At 47.8% G+C, this 15614-nt stretch overlaps 7 protein-coding genes across 7 annotated transcripts; 4 read left to right on the top strand and 3 right to left on the bottom strand.

The window, feature by feature from the left end:
• Positions 1-494: 494 nt before the first annotated feature.
• FSUBG_3363 (primary-amine oxidase) lies at positions 495-2653 on the top strand (the record flags this gene model as incomplete). The annotated part of the gene is made up of 3 exons (XM_036681236.1): positions 495-551; positions 610-1041; positions 1091-2653. The coding sequence occupies 3 exons, from the start codon at positions 495-497 to the stop codon at positions 2651-2653; spliced, it is 2052 nt and encodes a 683-aa protein (XP_036541015.1).
• Positions 2654-2873: 220 nt separating this feature from the next.
• FSUBG_3364 (uncharacterized protein) lies at positions 2874-3992 on the bottom strand (the record flags this gene model as incomplete). The annotated part of the gene is made up of 1 exon (XM_036681237.1): positions 2874-3992. The coding sequence occupies one exon, from the start codon at positions 3990-3992 to the stop codon at positions 2874-2876; it is 1119 nt and encodes a 372-aa protein (XP_036541016.1).
• A 566-nt stretch (positions 3993-4558) lies between these two features.
• On the top strand, positions 4559-7663 carry FSUBG_3365 (heterokaryon incompatibility 6 OR allele; the record flags this gene model as incomplete). Its single annotated transcript, XM_036681238.1, has 5 exons — positions 4559-4754; positions 4810-4902; positions 4961-6858; positions 7169-7227; positions 7594-7663. The coding sequence occupies 5 exons, from the start codon at positions 4559-4561 to the stop codon at positions 7661-7663; spliced, it is 2316 nt and encodes a 771-aa protein (XP_036541017.1).
• Positions 7664-8316: 653 nt separating this feature from the next.
• Positions 8317-10312, bottom strand: FSUBG_3366 (cocaine esterase; the record flags this gene model as incomplete). The annotated part of the gene is made up of 3 exons (XM_036681239.1): positions 8317-8874; positions 8924-9234; positions 9331-10312. The coding sequence occupies 3 exons, from the start codon at positions 10310-10312 to the stop codon at positions 8317-8319; spliced, it is 1851 nt and encodes a 616-aa protein (XP_036541018.1).
• Positions 10313-10788: 476 nt separating this feature from the next.
• FSUBG_3367 (scytalone dehydratase) lies at positions 10789-11454 on the top strand (the record flags this gene model as incomplete). The annotated part of the gene is made up of 4 exons (XM_036681240.1): positions 10789-10816; positions 10887-10942; positions 10995-11036; positions 11083-11454. The coding sequence occupies 4 exons, from the start codon at positions 10789-10791 to the stop codon at positions 11452-11454; spliced, it is 498 nt and encodes a 165-aa protein (XP_036541019.1).
• A 539-nt stretch (positions 11455-11993) lies between these two features.
• Positions 11994-13656, top strand: FSUBG_3368 (uncharacterized protein; the record flags this gene model as incomplete). Its single annotated transcript, XM_036681241.1, has 2 exons — positions 11994-12086; positions 12139-13656. The coding sequence occupies 2 exons, from the start codon at positions 11994-11996 to the stop codon at positions 13654-13656; spliced, it is 1611 nt and encodes a 536-aa protein (XP_036541020.1).
• A 276-nt stretch (positions 13657-13932) lies between these two features.
• Positions 13933-15344, bottom strand: FSUBG_3369 (aromatic prenyltransferase; the record flags this gene model as incomplete). Its single annotated transcript, XM_036681242.1, has 3 exons — positions 13933-14059; positions 14105-15202; positions 15259-15344. The coding sequence occupies 3 exons, from the start codon at positions 15342-15344 to the stop codon at positions 13933-13935; spliced, it is 1311 nt and encodes a 436-aa protein (XP_036541021.1).
• Positions 15345-15614: the final 270 nt, after the last annotated feature.

The raw sequence follows: 15614 nt of genomic DNA on the forward strand, positions 1-15614 counted from the left end.
CCAAGTGTTGAGAATGAGTCAGAGCGATCTATCACAGTTCATTCATGATCTGTGATAAGATGCCGGGCCGTTACAAAGATAAGCTATCGGTTCCGGGCCGGAACCGATATTTCCTTTAGAGGCTCGATCAGCAAAAAGCACTACACATGACAATCGCTAGCGCGACGCGTTACCTTTGGAGGCAAGAGGAGAGCCGCGTTTTATAACCTCCAAAGGCAAGGCTTTGGTGACGTTTCCCCTCTCTTGGGCAATACATTGGGGCTTTGGTGGCATATCAGGAACAAATCTCAAAAAACACCAACCGGGCCGGTCGTGAAGTTTATCTTGCATCGTCTATGTCATTAGAAGGCGCAACGTGATCAGCTACCTACCACCGCACTTGGCCAACTTTCTTCTGTTCATATATAAACTTCAGACTCTTTGGTGATATTTTATGTTCATCCTGAAACACTCCGCCATTGCATTTGAGCTTGTAGACTATCGACACCACAACAATGACCGCTGCATCGCCTCACCCATTTGACCCTCTGTCGCCCGAGGAGATTTCGAGGGTCAGTCTTTATCAATGAATAATTCTCAATCTTAGCAACAATTAGCTGAGATATCTAGGCTTCACGGATCGTGCGCCCCCACTTTGGCGATCATGACCCCAACTTCCGCGTCATCACTCTTCTTGAGCCCGCCAAGAAGGAAATGATCGCATATCTCGAAAAAGAGCATCTCAATCAACCCATCGACCATGCGCCAACTCGTCATGCTCGGGTGGAGGCTTCCATCAAGGCCGAAACCGAAGGGAATCACCTTTTTGAACTTATTGTCGATCTTGACACCAACAAAGTTGTCAAGAAGCAGCATGTTGAAGGGAAGCATTCATATATCGATACTGATTACATGAAAGCTGTTGAAGCGGCTTGTCTTGCCAATGAAGAGGTCCAGGCTCTCATAAAAACTCTTGATCTGCCTGAAGGAGCGACTGTTGTCGTTGAACCATGGGCCTATGCGACGGATGGAATGAATGATATGACCCATCGAGTCAGCATGGTAAGCCTCTCTTTGCGCTGTGGGTGCCTGGTATACTAAATCTGAACAGTGTTGGTTCTACGTACGATTGTTGGAGAACCCTAATGCGAACTATTACGCTTATCCTTTGGATGTATGCGCCGAGGTATCGGAGTCTCTTGGGGTCATGAAAGTTTACCGACTACCAACTACACCGGACGAAAGAGCAAACAACGAGAAAAGGCCGTTTGATCGTCGAAGAGTCCACTCTGCTGCCACTAGCGAATATCATCCCGACTTGCGACCAAACCCCAGGACTACCACCAAGCCACTACATGTAACCCAGCCCGAAGGTCCTTCATTCCATATTGAAGGCAATCGTCTAACTTGGGAGAAATGGGAACTTCGAGTTGGCTTCAACTACCGAGAAGGCCTCACTCTCCATGACGTTCGATATGATGGGCGAAGCTTGTTCTATCGCCTTTCATTGGCCGAGATGTTCGTACCATACGGCGATCCACGAGCCCCATATCCACGAAAGGCTGCGTTCGATCTTGGTAACGATGGCGCTGGTATCAATGCCAATAATCTCCAGCTTGGCTGTGATTGTCTTGGAACAATTAAGTACTTCGATGCTTATCACAATACGTCGTCCGGTGAGCCTTTAAAGCTACCGAATGTCGTCTGCTGCCATGAACAGGACGACGGAATTCTTTGGAAGCATACCAACTTCCGCACGAATGTTCCAGTCGTAACTCGTTCTCGAATTTTGGTCCTGCAGACTATCATAACGGTCACCAACTACGAGTACATCTTTGCCTGGCACTTCGGTCAAGATGCTTCCATCTTCTACGAGGTTCGGGCAACAGGTATTCTCTCCACGGCACCAACCTCCATGGATCACAAGGGAACATATCCTTATGGAAATATCGTGGCACCTGGTGTTCTAGCTCCATACCACCAGCATCTCTTCAGCCTTCGCATTGACCCTGCGATTGACGGTCATATCAACTCCCTCGTGGTCGAAGAGTCCAAGCCACTTCCCATCGATGATCCAGCCGTGCACAATCCTTTCGGCGTAGGCTACGTCACCGAGAGTCAGACCATCGAAGAGGAAGGAGGCTTTGATCTTGACTTTACGAAAGCGCGCACCTTTAAATTCGTCAACGAGAACAAGATCAATCCTATTACCGGCACCCCAGTCGGCTTCAAGCTCATGCCCTTCTACAGCCAGATGCTTCTGGCGCACCCTGAATCCTTCCATGCCAAGCGCTCGGAGTTTGCGGAGCATGCAGTGTGGGTAACCAGGTATGAAGACAATGATCATTTCCCTGCGGGAAATTACACGATGCAATCAGCCGGAGGCGACGGCTTGGCATCTGTAATTGCGAGGCGCCGAAACACCGGAGTTGCTCACTCCGTGCGGAACGAGGATATTGTCATTTGGCATACTTTCGGTTCCACTCATAACCCGCGTATTGAAGATTGGCCTGTTATGCCGAGTGAGAAGATGATGGTTGGCTTGAAGCCCGTGAACTTCTTCTCTGGAAATCCGGGGTTGGATGTCGCGCCTTCGACGCAGGAGAAGAATCAGAGTGTGCTCTACATAGGAGAGGATAAGAAAGACTCTGCATGCTGTAGTTCCAAACTCTAAAGACTGACAACGGTTAGAATCCGGTTCGGGGTAGGATTCTTGATGAATAGAGGCTTCGAAATTGAAGTTATTGGTCTTTCGGATTTTATCTAGGTAAGCTTAAGGTAACTTAGAGTAACTTAGAATAGTTCTAGATAAACTTGATATATTCTTTGTTCTGCCTTGCTTCTAGCTTATAATTAAGCCTCAAAAAGAAATACCACAAATGTTACCTAGTTGCTCAAGTTCTTAACCCACCGTTAAGCTGACGCAGGGTTGGAAAATGTCGAGATACACTACCATCCGGATAATAGTCAGCACGATCGAAAAATGCCCATGCTCTTTGTCGGTAGATTTTCCTCTGTAGGGCAGAATAAACAGAAAATCTCTGCATCCCATAAGCGAATGTGATGCTACCGTTGTCCCGGAGTGCTTGGCCGACCTCTGACCAATCGTCCCATTGTCTGTCATGTAGCGGAGAGGAGTATTCTCCTTCTTCGAAGATATCAGACGTTAGCGGAACCCTAGTCCAATCCAATTGCTGTAGGCGCATGGGTATCTCAGCCATCAACCGTATCGGACATCCCCTGTTGTCTCTGGGGCCGCTAAGAAGCCGAGTCATCAGATTAAATCCAAGGAATCCAAGTTGACGCGGTACTTGTTTCTTAGCAAATGCATCCCTCAAAAATGTGTCAGGCGAAAACCATATATTATTAGGGAATATCAATCCGCCCTCTGGGTTTAAATTGCCTTTCTCCGCGGCTGTTTTCGCTGGTATGTCGGGAAGTCGAGAATTGGCATGATGAGCGAAAACACCACCACAAAGGTCCCTCATATAATAGTGAACGCATCGAAGTCCTTCAGCCTCCCCGTGGCTCAAGTTCTTGAAAGCTGAGGTAACCGACCCCGAGAGTTCATCACCACGTGCTTTAGATGCCAGCTCATATCTGATAAATGCTCGGAATAGGCGATTTCTCTCAACGTCTGTGAGCGAATCAACCCTGAGGATATCGATGCCAATTGGGTTACCTCTAAACTGCAGCTGGTTGGCATTGGAGTAAGGGTTTGGGATACACATATAAGCGCGAGGCGGGAAGATCGATGTGGCCTTTGTGATATAGTCCTCAATGTATATCTCAAGTTGAGCGTAGAGCCTGTCAAGTCGATCGATGGTAGCCGAATCGCGGTGTAGGAATGGGTTCGGAAGGTGTCCTTTACTCCATTTCTCGATGTGTAAGAGTCGGTTCTTCGAAGGGAAATTTGCAACGGCCAGAGCGTCTTGGAGTAGGGTTCCAGGAAGCTCAGCTTCAAGGTGAGCCCGTTGGATATGCTCTTTCGATCCAAGATAATGTTGGAGCATTGTAGGTGATGCAGAGAGAAGCGGTCTGATGCTCGATCTGGACCTGAGGCAGAGTAAGATCATCACACTGATCTCGGGGGGAAGAGATGAGAAACCATCCATGCTTACTAAAGCTTGTGGAGGTATTCAAGAGTTGCTGTTGCTTTGAGTTGTTGTAAGATGAACAGATGAACAGATGTGCAGGTAGAAGGATGTCCGCTTTTATAAGTTTGTGGAGATGTGCGCTCTATAAAAATTGGCTCTCTGTTATTGCCCAAAATCAAACCTTGATGTGCAGTCGAATGAACCCTATGGGCAAGACAAAAACAAGTTTTCTTAGGACAAGGCTAATCTTGCTTGCTTAGTCTCGTCTTATGCAGCAGTGTCAGCCTCATTTGCGAACCACGGTGAGGCAGAAAGTGGCGTTACAGGCTACAGCTCAGCTGAAAAATTGTGATAAGAAATTACTTCCCCGCTTTTTCTGAGATATTAAGAAGATGAGAAGGAACTCTGTCCTCACGAAAAGTGATCTAAGTTCGCTGTGCTGATTTAAGCTCTCAGCCATCCCAAGATACGTCTCAACCAAAATGTCAAGTTCAGATGATGACTCAGACAGTGGTATCACTGTCTCTGATGACTCGGATACCGAAAGCATTGTCAGCGAATCTGAGGGGGACGAAGAGTCGGGCTTCGACGAAATCGATCATCAGTTCTCTGATAGTGATGGTGGCAATCAGTTCTCGGAGTCTGTATTCCTTGAGGGAACCGAAAGTGCTTTCAACTGTGTGTATAAGTCTGTTCACAATCCCATAATCGGGAGGAAATTAATGGACTATAGTACTGTTCTTCGCTGGCGGCAGTATCACTGGTGCCATTGCCCATACTTCCGACACCAATAACACTATAGACCAGCCCACGGTCCACACTGCCGGTATGTCAAACCCAATTCCTGTACCTTTTTGCTAAACCTTGTCTAAGTCTAATGCCAGACGCGGAAGACGACTTGGACGATGTGAACCCTGGTAGCAATGATAGTCACTCGGTGACCAACACAGCTGCTTTGCATGCAAGCCAACTGTCCAATGCTGTACGGGCGTTGGAATCAAGTGTTTACAATGACATGTGTCTCGATCATTTAAGCATGCCGTATCCAACACAAAACTATGAAACAACTGCTCAACTTGTTGATACCTCTCGCAATCCCGGGTTCTTGGAGTACCTAGGAGGGCGCCTTCAACGTACATTCTTCCAGCCAAATATATATGCCCCTTTACCCTCGCCCTCGCACATTCGGGTGCTTTCCATCCAGCCTGGATTGACTGAGGACACTCTGGTGGCCTCGTTCGAACTCCTGGATCTGAACGCAGCAAACATTCGATTTGAGGCTATTTCTTATCAGTGGAGTGAGGGTGGTGGCCAGAAAGCGTCTATGCGTCTTGTAGGCGAGAACATATCTATCAACGCGTATCTTCGAGGTATTCTGCTGCATCTTCGGCTCGAGCAACACATTCGGGTTGTATGGGCGGATGCATTGTGTATTAACCAATCTGACCACGCGGAACGTCTTCAGCAAGTTAGCATAATGCAAAGGATATACTCCCAAGCTTCCAGAGTGATCGGATTTGTTGGCAAGGACTATACCCATGCGAGTATGTGCTTCAATGCCATCAAGGCTCTGACTTCAGCATGGTTCAAAGTTCGGAAAAGCTTTGGTCAGAACGATAGGTCCTCTGCGACGCCCGATAACATATATGGCTGTGTTCAGAACGAGGCTTCTATGGGCAGAATCGTTGAGCTATTTCAGAGTGGCTACTGGAAGCGATTATGGGTTGTCCAAGAGCTAGTCTCCTCCCGTCGTGCGATCATTCGATGGGGAGACGCCGAGATATCCTGGACTTTGCTGGGGCTTGCAACGACTCTGATCAGGAACAACAAAACATTGATGACGATATTCAATCGTGTCAGCAAGTCAAAGAAGTCTCCTGGTCCTTTCCAAGCAAGCTTAGACGCTCGGACGGGTCTGATGAACGCTTATCTCATGTACCGAATGTCTTCAAATCAGTTTCGGGGCGATTCAATGTCATTTTTGGATGTACTTCGACTAACCCGAAATTTCGACGTTTCAGAACGTTTGGATCGAATATACGCCATCTTGGGCCTTCCGAGTCAACATACGGGGCCAGGGCGCACGTCCATACCTCCAGATTATCGCCTACTTCCAGATGGCTTATACAGCCGCTTCTTCTACTGGGTCTATCAAACTCACGATAATCCGCTCGAAATCCTTTCTGCAGTCCGGCATACATCTCTATTTTACCCTGATTTTCCAACATGGATACCACGTTGGCACGTGAAACCGATTAGGAGCATTGGTATCTCTCATAGAGCCAGTATGAAGTTTAATGCGTCAGCTGGCTGGAAACCGAATCCTCCTGCAAAGCTAACTCGGAATCAAAACGAGCGGTATTTGATCCTCCAAGGATTTGTCCTCGCATCAGTAACATCTGCTCACCGGGTGTTCCCTACAGCAAGCACGAAGGATCGCCGATCCCGTCATAAGAAACTCAAAAAGCACAATGCCGAGCTGAATCACTGGCTGAACGTGCATGTGCGTACCCATAGTAGTATAGAGGCTCGGCTGTCTCTGGTCTTGACAGCTGGTCAGGATTGGTACGGTAACATCTTGAGGGAGCAGAACAAGACAAATGAGCATATTTTTTCGTTTTCAAAGTGGATTCGGGATTACTTCAAAAACGCAAAGCTTTGCGATGAAGAGGCTATTAGATACGGACAGACTGTGAGCAACGTGTGTCGCGACCGACAGATATTCAGAGCGACGAATAGTTTGCTAGGAATTGGACCTAATCTTCTCAAGAAAGGCGATTTGGTATGTGTTGTTGCTGGAGGCCCTGTTCCTTATATTTTACGACCCTTGAGTGATGACACGTTCTACTTTGTCGGAGAGTGCTATGTCGCGGGATATATGTTCGGAGAGGCCGTGTCGGAATGGAGGTCCCAAGCACGGGCATCCTCGAGTTTACGACGATTTATTCTAAAGTAGAGTCAGGGTCTTATCCGTCTGCTCTATGCTTTGATTAAAACTCATCATTTCTTGGTTGCTGAATAGTAATATGAGACAGGTGATCAACACTTTGACTTGGCTAGAGCCCGTAGCTTATGTGCTTTCCTATTACTAGTGCGACGCTATTGGAACATGGAAACCTCAGTACCTCAAGTGCTGTGATGATGACGATCAGTACGTCATAAAGCTACTAGTGTTCCTGCCTCTCTCCTGCACCAAGTTAATCTTATAACCAAATGTCACCAGGTCTCAACAGTCGCTACTTAAGAGATATATTCGTGATTTAGATAGATCATTTCCTCCTCAAGCTATGTCCTTCTGTCACTTTCTTTAGTATTATCCATAGAGAAACAAATTTAGAAAATTTACATATAAATTTTATTCATTTAAGGATGGGGAACAAAGTATATCTAAGTGCCCAGTTACATTATTTAACTGTTAGGTACCCTACACTCAGCACTCAAAGTGTTTAAAAGTGGAGAACCAGAGGTTGAGCCCTGTCTTAAGACACGGTAACTGGCGAATGAAAACAATGAACAGCCGGAAACCTCCAGAAAAAGAAAATGGTACAGCAAGCAAGATGAGCAAGAAGAAGCAAAGTATCCAATAAGGAGCGTTCTTTTGCAAGACAGAAAGAGTTTTCACCACCGTGCACGTTGGCTAGTCAGCCTCATCTCAATCTCGCCGAGCCCAGTAAAAAAACTCTGCAATCGCTAAACAAACCGCTTAGTCACTGTATCCACAACAACTCTCTATAAAAGTCTGCTCTGCCGCCGACCATTTGGACTTTTCTTCTTTTCTTCTTCATGTCGACAATACTTCAGAGAATCATTTCTATAGTATTCGACCTTCTCTTGGTTCCCTAAAAGAGCCACAGATCCCACCCTGGTTGATGAATGAATATCCTCGATGCCCTAGAGTGAATACCCTTTTCTGGTCCTCTCGATCTGTCCGCAAGGATGGCGGTGGTTGCTCTTTTGAGTGGCTGCTGTATAGAGAGATGTTACTCTTGATGATCTCGGCCCTTGGAATGGTCTGCCTTCGGGCGCGTTCTTAGGGCGGGCATTGATGGACGTCTGACAGGCTTCTTTTTTCATTGCTTTCTGAGGCTTGCCTTGGTAGTGAGGAAGAAATGTGAATATTGTGAATTGCACTGGTACAGATATCTTATTTAGTCAGATACATAGTGGGTTGTAACACGCCCAGTTGACGAGACCAAGAGGCAGCAGCTCCTATGTATGTATGTACCTGAAGTTGACTGCACTATCCCATGATGACAGGGATGACCAAATGGCTGTCGTAATTACCTCCTGTATGAACATAGTGTCGCCCGACATTCTCATCCTCTGGTTCCGTCAAGCGACACAAGTCAGTTTCAGGCAGACACATATCATGCCCTGAAACCTTCAGCGCTATCCCCTCTCCAGCAGCAAACACCATCCCAATCGGCCAAATTGGGATCTCTAGGCGGACAATTGTACCCGGGCTGATGGGCTTTCGAACGCGGTGGCTGTGCAAGACGTCTGTCTCGCGCGACAGATCGTCGGAAACAACAGGCCCGCCATCTCCATGTAGAGAGACGCTGTGCGAAGCTCGAAGGAAGCCCTGCGGACCTAAAGTCTTCGCTGTGTTTACTTCGGGTACCTCTTCAATAGAAACAGGACAAGGGTAGTTGAGATGCGAGAGTTGGCGGCCTTTGTTGTCGATCTTGCGGATCTGCACGACGACGTCGAAGTCATCATAGTCGGGACATGACATATGTAGCACTGCCTTTGGGTAGCCAGCCAGCTCAGTTGCGACGTCAAAGGTAACTGTGAAGGTCTAGAGTTTGGTAAGTACCTGCGTAAGCTTTGGATATAACAGGACTCACAAGCCCATCGCCTAAACTCCGTCCTTCATATGACTTTATGCATTTCTGATCTGGCTTCAGATCCATGAGCTTTCCGGTTGTTCCATCGAGGTATAGAGTTCGGAGCCTTTGTCTTGCAAGTGGATAACTCTCCTCAGGCCTTTCGATGACAGTCGTAGCGGAACTCCCATCTGCCTCGAAGCCAAGCAGTGAAAGCCTGACCCGAGGCGTTGAGGATTCCCAGTTGGCGGTTTTGGAGATGTCAGCCTTGCAATAGAAGTCGAAAAACCGTTGAAGTTCATCCGAGACGGATGGCAGATACATGTCGTACCCTTTTCAGTCAACAGATTAGCGATGCTCAACCATGAGTATAGGCCCATACTGCACGCAGTGCCATGAGAAGGACTAAAGAAACCAGCTTTCCTTACACTCTTGATACGGATGGACACGAAGCCACTTCTTGTCTGTCTTGGCTTTCCGGAAAGTCTGGAACGAGCCATACGTGTGCAACATACTTGAGTACGAAGCAACAACGTACATAGGAATATTGTCGATGTTCTCAACAGGAATTCTCTTAGCCTCCCAGTAGTCGTCGTACAGCGGATGTTTTTCAAGCATGGCAACAACATTCTCAACGCCTTCGGGCCCCGCAAGCCCGTTTGAGATCATCCGGTGAAAGCCAGGAATATGGGGACGTCCACCTCTGGCAACATAGTGACGATACAGATCCGTATAGCCTTCCCAGGGTGCAATCGCTTTCAGTGCAGGATGGTGCATTCTGGAAGCAAAGTTGATCTGCGATATAGCCAACCATGAGTTCCCTGCCATAACGACAGAGCCGTTGCACCAAGGCTGTTTAGACAGCCAGTCGATGACGTCGTAAACGTCCTCTGCTTCTTGAATGCCCCAGCGTGCAATAACTCCTTCGCTATGCCCAGCACCACGAGCATCGATGTTCAAAACGGCATAGCCCCGTTCGGCCCACTCGGCAGGATCGGGAGCCTCGAACTTTTCGTAGCCCGATGTGCGATCAAGCGCGATTCCGGCTCGATAAGGAGCCATGAAGTCGTAATTCTGAGGACCAGTACCAGTCTTACCGTACGGGCTCCACGGAAGGATACACGGGACAGGCTGTGTATCTGATGAGTCGGGGCGGAAGATGTCTGCGTATAAACGAGCGCCATCGCGAACCGTAATGGCTTGGTCTCGCTCGTACATAGTTCGTACACCGAAGGGCCGGCGACCCGGATAGCGGACATGGCCTGCTTCTAGGATTCGACGTCCTGGTTCGAAGCCGTCGTAATTGAAACGGGGATGCTCAGGTGCTGGGGTGATTTTGGATATGATGGCATCGGGGAATAATTCCTGGATTTTTTGGGGTTTGGCAGGTAGGTGAGTAGTTGGTATCATCTCGATTTACTTACAGAGTCAAAGGTGAGCTGATTTAATCTAGTGCTATCCTCCTGAGGATACAGATGGAGTAGAATAACCCATTGCACGTAAAGGCCATCTTATAAGATGCTTCTGATTTGGGCATGTCCTGATAAGACTTCTCCGCTCTTACACTGCCGGACCTGCCGGGCTGATACCAAGGTTCTCGGCAGTTACTGCGAAGCCGGCTCAAAGTTTGTTTTCCCATGCCTGGACACATGAGGTTGTATGGCAGACTTGACCAATTTTAGTTAGCGGCGGGGGAGATGGGCTATCGGGATACGGACGGAATGAGATCGGAAGTTCCGTAGTTCATAAGAATGATTGCTTCTCTCCTTGACTTCTGATAATTCCCCAGATTTGTCCTTAAATTGATCAATATCATTACTCCCTGCTTAAGATATATACTCGATAATCAATAGCTGTATATCTTTCACCACTCATCCACTGTCACCATGGTTGCTTCAAGAGTTGATCCCGCCGGTTAGTCACCCTCAAACCATCGGCTACCTTTCGTTCCGGCCAAACGCTAATAATAGACGGTATAAAACAGACGCCCTTCAGGTTGCTGCAGTCACTTTCGACTGGGGAGATAGCCTCGACGCAAAGGTTTGTATAGCCATTCCATTGGCAAGAACAAACCCGTCTAACCGACTCGCAGGACTGGGAACGCCTCGCCAGCATCGTCGCCCCGGAACTGGTTGTATGAGTTCCTGAAAAAAGCACTTAGCCATTTTTCCCGCTAATAGAATATCCTCAAGGTTGATTACACCGTCGTAACCGGTGAGAAGTGGGATGCCATGCCAGCCAGAGACTTTGTCGCCATGGTTTCGGACCCAGGGTTTGTCGGCGACCCTCTTGTTGTCAGCCAGCATTTCATTGGAGCTTCTAAATACGAAGCTCTCTCTGATGGCCGCATAATCGGCACTCACCAGCTCCGAGCTGCCCACCAGCGATACACAGGGCCCGATAAGAAGACTGTTGAGGCCAAGGGCCACTGCCACGCCGTTATGCAACATACTTACGCAAAGGTTGATGGGGAATGGAAGTTGGCGGGCTTGAAGCCGACCATGTACTGGAATGAGCATGATTTTTCCAAGATTTTCAAAGGAAGCCAGTGAAGGGTGTTTACAACACGCGATAGCTCAAATAGAGTCCAAGCACCTTTTTAATCAATGTTGTTCATGCTCTTGATGCCAGATAAATCCCGATCGCTTATATTGAGAGATGCGACTGATCGTTCAAGATTAAAACAAAATGCGGTACTCATCTCCCTCACTTCATGCTTGAGTAAATACGGTCTGGATCGTTATTGCATCAACAAAAGAGAGTTGAAGCTGGTCAATTTAGTTAGGACAGAGGGAAACAGCTTATGACTGTCAAAGCGCGTTGCTTATCGTCGCGTAGACTACGCCCGCCCAGGCTAGAAGGCATAACACAGTAGGCAAGTTTGCGCCATGACCTTTTCTGTCCGAAACATCAATCACATGAGACTAACGTTAATGCGCCAAAATAAGGTTCAAGATGGAAATACGACGTCAATGCGCAGGACCTTGCTTGCCGTCTCCTCATGGCTTATAACTACCAAGGCATGTTTCCAGAAATCTTCATGGGCTTGATTTCCTCCACGACATTCTTTTAACCTATACACTCTTTAATCATGTCTGACAGATCTTCGTGCGAGTACAGTGAAAGGGCTGGGGAAGCTAAGGAGAAGAACAATGTCTCTAAGAAGAGTTTGCTGTTACTACTTGTAAGTCCATCTTCATCCTTCGAACAATTGCGAGCTGACGAGCTACTTTCAGTCGATCAACCTTGTTTACTTCGTTCAAGTTGCCAATGTTGTTGGATCTGGTGCATTGACCAGAGACATCTCCGCTGTTGTTGGCGGCTCCAATGACTCGGTCTGGTACAGTGAAGTCATCGCAATCTTGACAGCTCTTCTCGGTATCCCCGCTTCTCAAGCCTCCGATCTCTGGGGTCGCAAGAGGATACTCGTTTTCTTAACGAGCTGTGGCTTTATCGGTTCCCTCATCATCGCTAAAGCTTCATCTTCCGGCACGGCCATCGCTGGGTTTGCCTTCTCAGGTATTTCGTTCGGTGCGCAACCACTTCTCCACGCCATTTCCTCTGAGGTCGTCGCTCGCAAGTATCGTCCTTGGGCACAGGGAAGTATCAATGTTGCTGCTTCTCTAGGAGCAATAGTTGGTCTTTTAATAGGTGGCGTATTGACTAGACATGAACATCATGATGGCTTCCGGGCCTACTGGTACATGGTCGCTGGCATATATGCAGTCGCGACAGTCGCATGTCAATTGTTTTATAACCCGCCTCCAAGAGCCTTGGAAATTGTCCTCAGCGTGTCAGAAAAGTTGAGAAACCTAGACTGGATTGGATACGGCTTCTTGACTCCAGCGCTTGTCTTCTTCTGCATGTCTCTCGCCTGGAGCGGGAATCCATATTCATGGACTGATGCTCATGTGCTGGCCACATTCCTCATTGGCATACTTTCTGGAGTGGCCCTTATCGTCTATGAGACAGTGGTCAAAAAGAACGGCATGTTTCATCATCGTCTCTTTCGCGATCGGAACTTTGCACTCGCTTTGGGCTGCATATTTGCCGAGGGCATGGCATTCCACTGTGGCAACAACTATTTCGCCTTTGAAGTCAGTGTTCTCTTTGAAACTGATAGTCTTGTCATCGGTGCCCAGTACAGCATGGCCTTCATAGCTCTGGGTATTTCTGCTCTCGTGAGCGGTGTATGGTGTTCTATGAGTAAGGCTTTACGTTTCCCGATCATCCTGGCTTTTGGCTTCAAGATCCTGTTCATGATCCTGATGGCTACTGTCTCCAGGTCCACGCCTCAAGCTCTCATCTGGATATATCCCATAACTTTAGGTCTCGGATTGGGCGTTTGCATGCCAGCGCTGATTACAGTAGCTCATTTTGCAACACCTCGAGAACTGATCGCGATTACATCCGGTCTCATGATCTCTATTAGAAGTCTGGGAGGATCTATTGGCCTGGCTGTCTTCAACGCCATCTTCTCTCATGGACTCTCATCTAACTTAGGACCCAAGATATCTCATGCTGTCTTGCCACTTGGCTTTCCCGAAAAGGAGTTGCCTCAACTCATACCCGCCCTTGCGCACAACGATACAGTGGCGCTCAGAAATATTAACGGCATTTCTCCAGAGATAATTAGCGCTGGTGTTGATGGTCTTCTGGAAGCTTACCGTGTAAGCTTTCGCGGGGTCTGGCTGACCACTGCGAGTCTGTGTCTCGTCGCTAGCATCGGTGAGTGTATAATTGATTTCAAGTGAAGCTCAGTGGAGTTTATTGCTAATTATTCGTCTAAGCTGGTTTCTTTCTCCGCGATCCAACTGAAAAGTTCACTTCCCAGATCGACGCGCCCATTTCACCAGATACAGATGTTGTAGACATTGAGAATAGGACAAAGAGTTCAGGGAACTCCGCTTAGGTGGCCATACATCCTGTGACAGGGGAATTTCAGAGTTTTAGATCTTAATACGGTAATGAAAGTTACTACCTCCATATTTTTACTACTAGCTACTGTTCTCCAAGGTCATAAAGCCCATTTAAGGAAACCTCACAAATGGGGCCACATATGTTGTCATGTACACTCCCTTCTTTTGAGAGAAGTTGAATGAGACAAAGGTATGCTCAGTTGGTGTTGTGACCGTTTCGTCAATGACATCACTCCCACTGTAGCTGTCAGTTCCATAGCCGTCTTTGTCAGTAGTTACTTACTATGCATCCGACACAATCTTGTTATATGTGCCCTCTATGCCCCAAGCCCATCCTCTCTTCCGAAACACCTTCTCCATGGCTTCTGTAGCGTCCTTGTCGTTCTTGGAGTATTGATTCAAAGGCACATAAATCTTGACATCGGGGATGTCTTGGCCAGGCTTGAGTTCCCAGCTGAAGCACGCTCCGCTAACATCAGGTTTATCCTCTAATATTTTCTTTGAGAACTTCTCATCAAACTCCTTGTCCTCTGGCTCGTTTATGAGCAGATACCACATATCGCGAAGGATCGCTAGACCTTCCATTGTCGTTTTATCTGTGACTTGGCCTCCCAGGGTGACGTGCTGTACAACTGCTTCCCAGGTATTGGACTGGGGTTCAATGTAGATCTTGACTCGAGCACCTTCTTCAGGACTTACGCAGTCAATACCAATAACCACGGTTAATGGTGGATCTTGGTACAGCTTGCTCTGGTACCGCTCGATCATGTCGATAGCTGGCCCAAATGATGGACCAAGAGGGTCAAGTCGTCGGATGAGGTCAAATCCAGCTCTATCTGAGTTTTGCTTTGCTGTCATCCACTTGATAACAGGGTAGAAGTACGCCTTCATAGCCTGCTTGTCCTCCTTGAGATCGAAGGCTAGAAACACCTTGGGGATGCGAATAGTGTCCTTGGGCATTTTCTCCGCTAAAATGACAGCATCTTCCTCGGAAGGATAGAATTCCGCGGCAAACTGATTGAACCAGCGGAGATCAGCACCTGTCTTCTCGGCAATCCTTAGAATGGGATCTTCAGTGACACCATCTGAGCCTGGAAACACGGGTTCGTAGCAGAAACGGACGTATGACTTGCCGCTGTCACTATTGTTGAGGCTGGTTTCGAATGGTGAGCCATTTGGGGTCAAGAGTGATCTTGCGCGGTCCTTTTCAGGCGCATGCCCCATGGTAGGGATGATATAGTTCTCAAGGAACTCGAGATGAGCAGCTTGTTGTTCGGGAGTGTAATCCCCAACGGATTTGAGAAGAGAGGTGAGAACTGGCTTGGTGTGCTTCGTCCAGAAGACTATACCATCTTCTTTTGCTTTGAGATCTGAGGGCTTACTACTGGCAAGTTAATTCGGTCAGCATATGAGGTATACTCGGAAGTTTTGTCTCACCTTTCGGCTGTGCTTCGAAGAGCTTCTTCGTGGTCCGTTGATGCTGTAGGCATTTTAGGAGTTGGAGGCTCTAATGTTGATGCCATATTGCGAAGAGTGAGTCTGGTAGCGAGACTGGGTCATGAGCGAAGGTTATCAGCGCTGCCTGCTTTGCTGGTGATGGATGGTTTTGTAACTGCTGTGATGCTCTGTCCGAGACACCCGTAGGGGCTAATATCTGACGGCGGGGCCAGTGAATAATAGGCACCAGCTCACTGAGATTTAGCGCATAGCTACCCGCAGCTTTTATAGCTCTGACTTTAAGTGCTCTCTTGACTCGGACAAAGCGATTCAAACAATCACAGTTCAATTAGCGT

Source organism: Fusarium subglutinans (assembly GCF_013396075.1).
Source record: "Fusarium subglutinans strain NRRL 66333 chromosome Unknown NRRL66333_c0000029, whole genome shotgun sequence".
NCBI classification, from domain to species: Eukaryota; Fungi; Ascomycota; class Sordariomycetes; order Hypocreales; family Nectriaceae; genus Fusarium; species Fusarium subglutinans.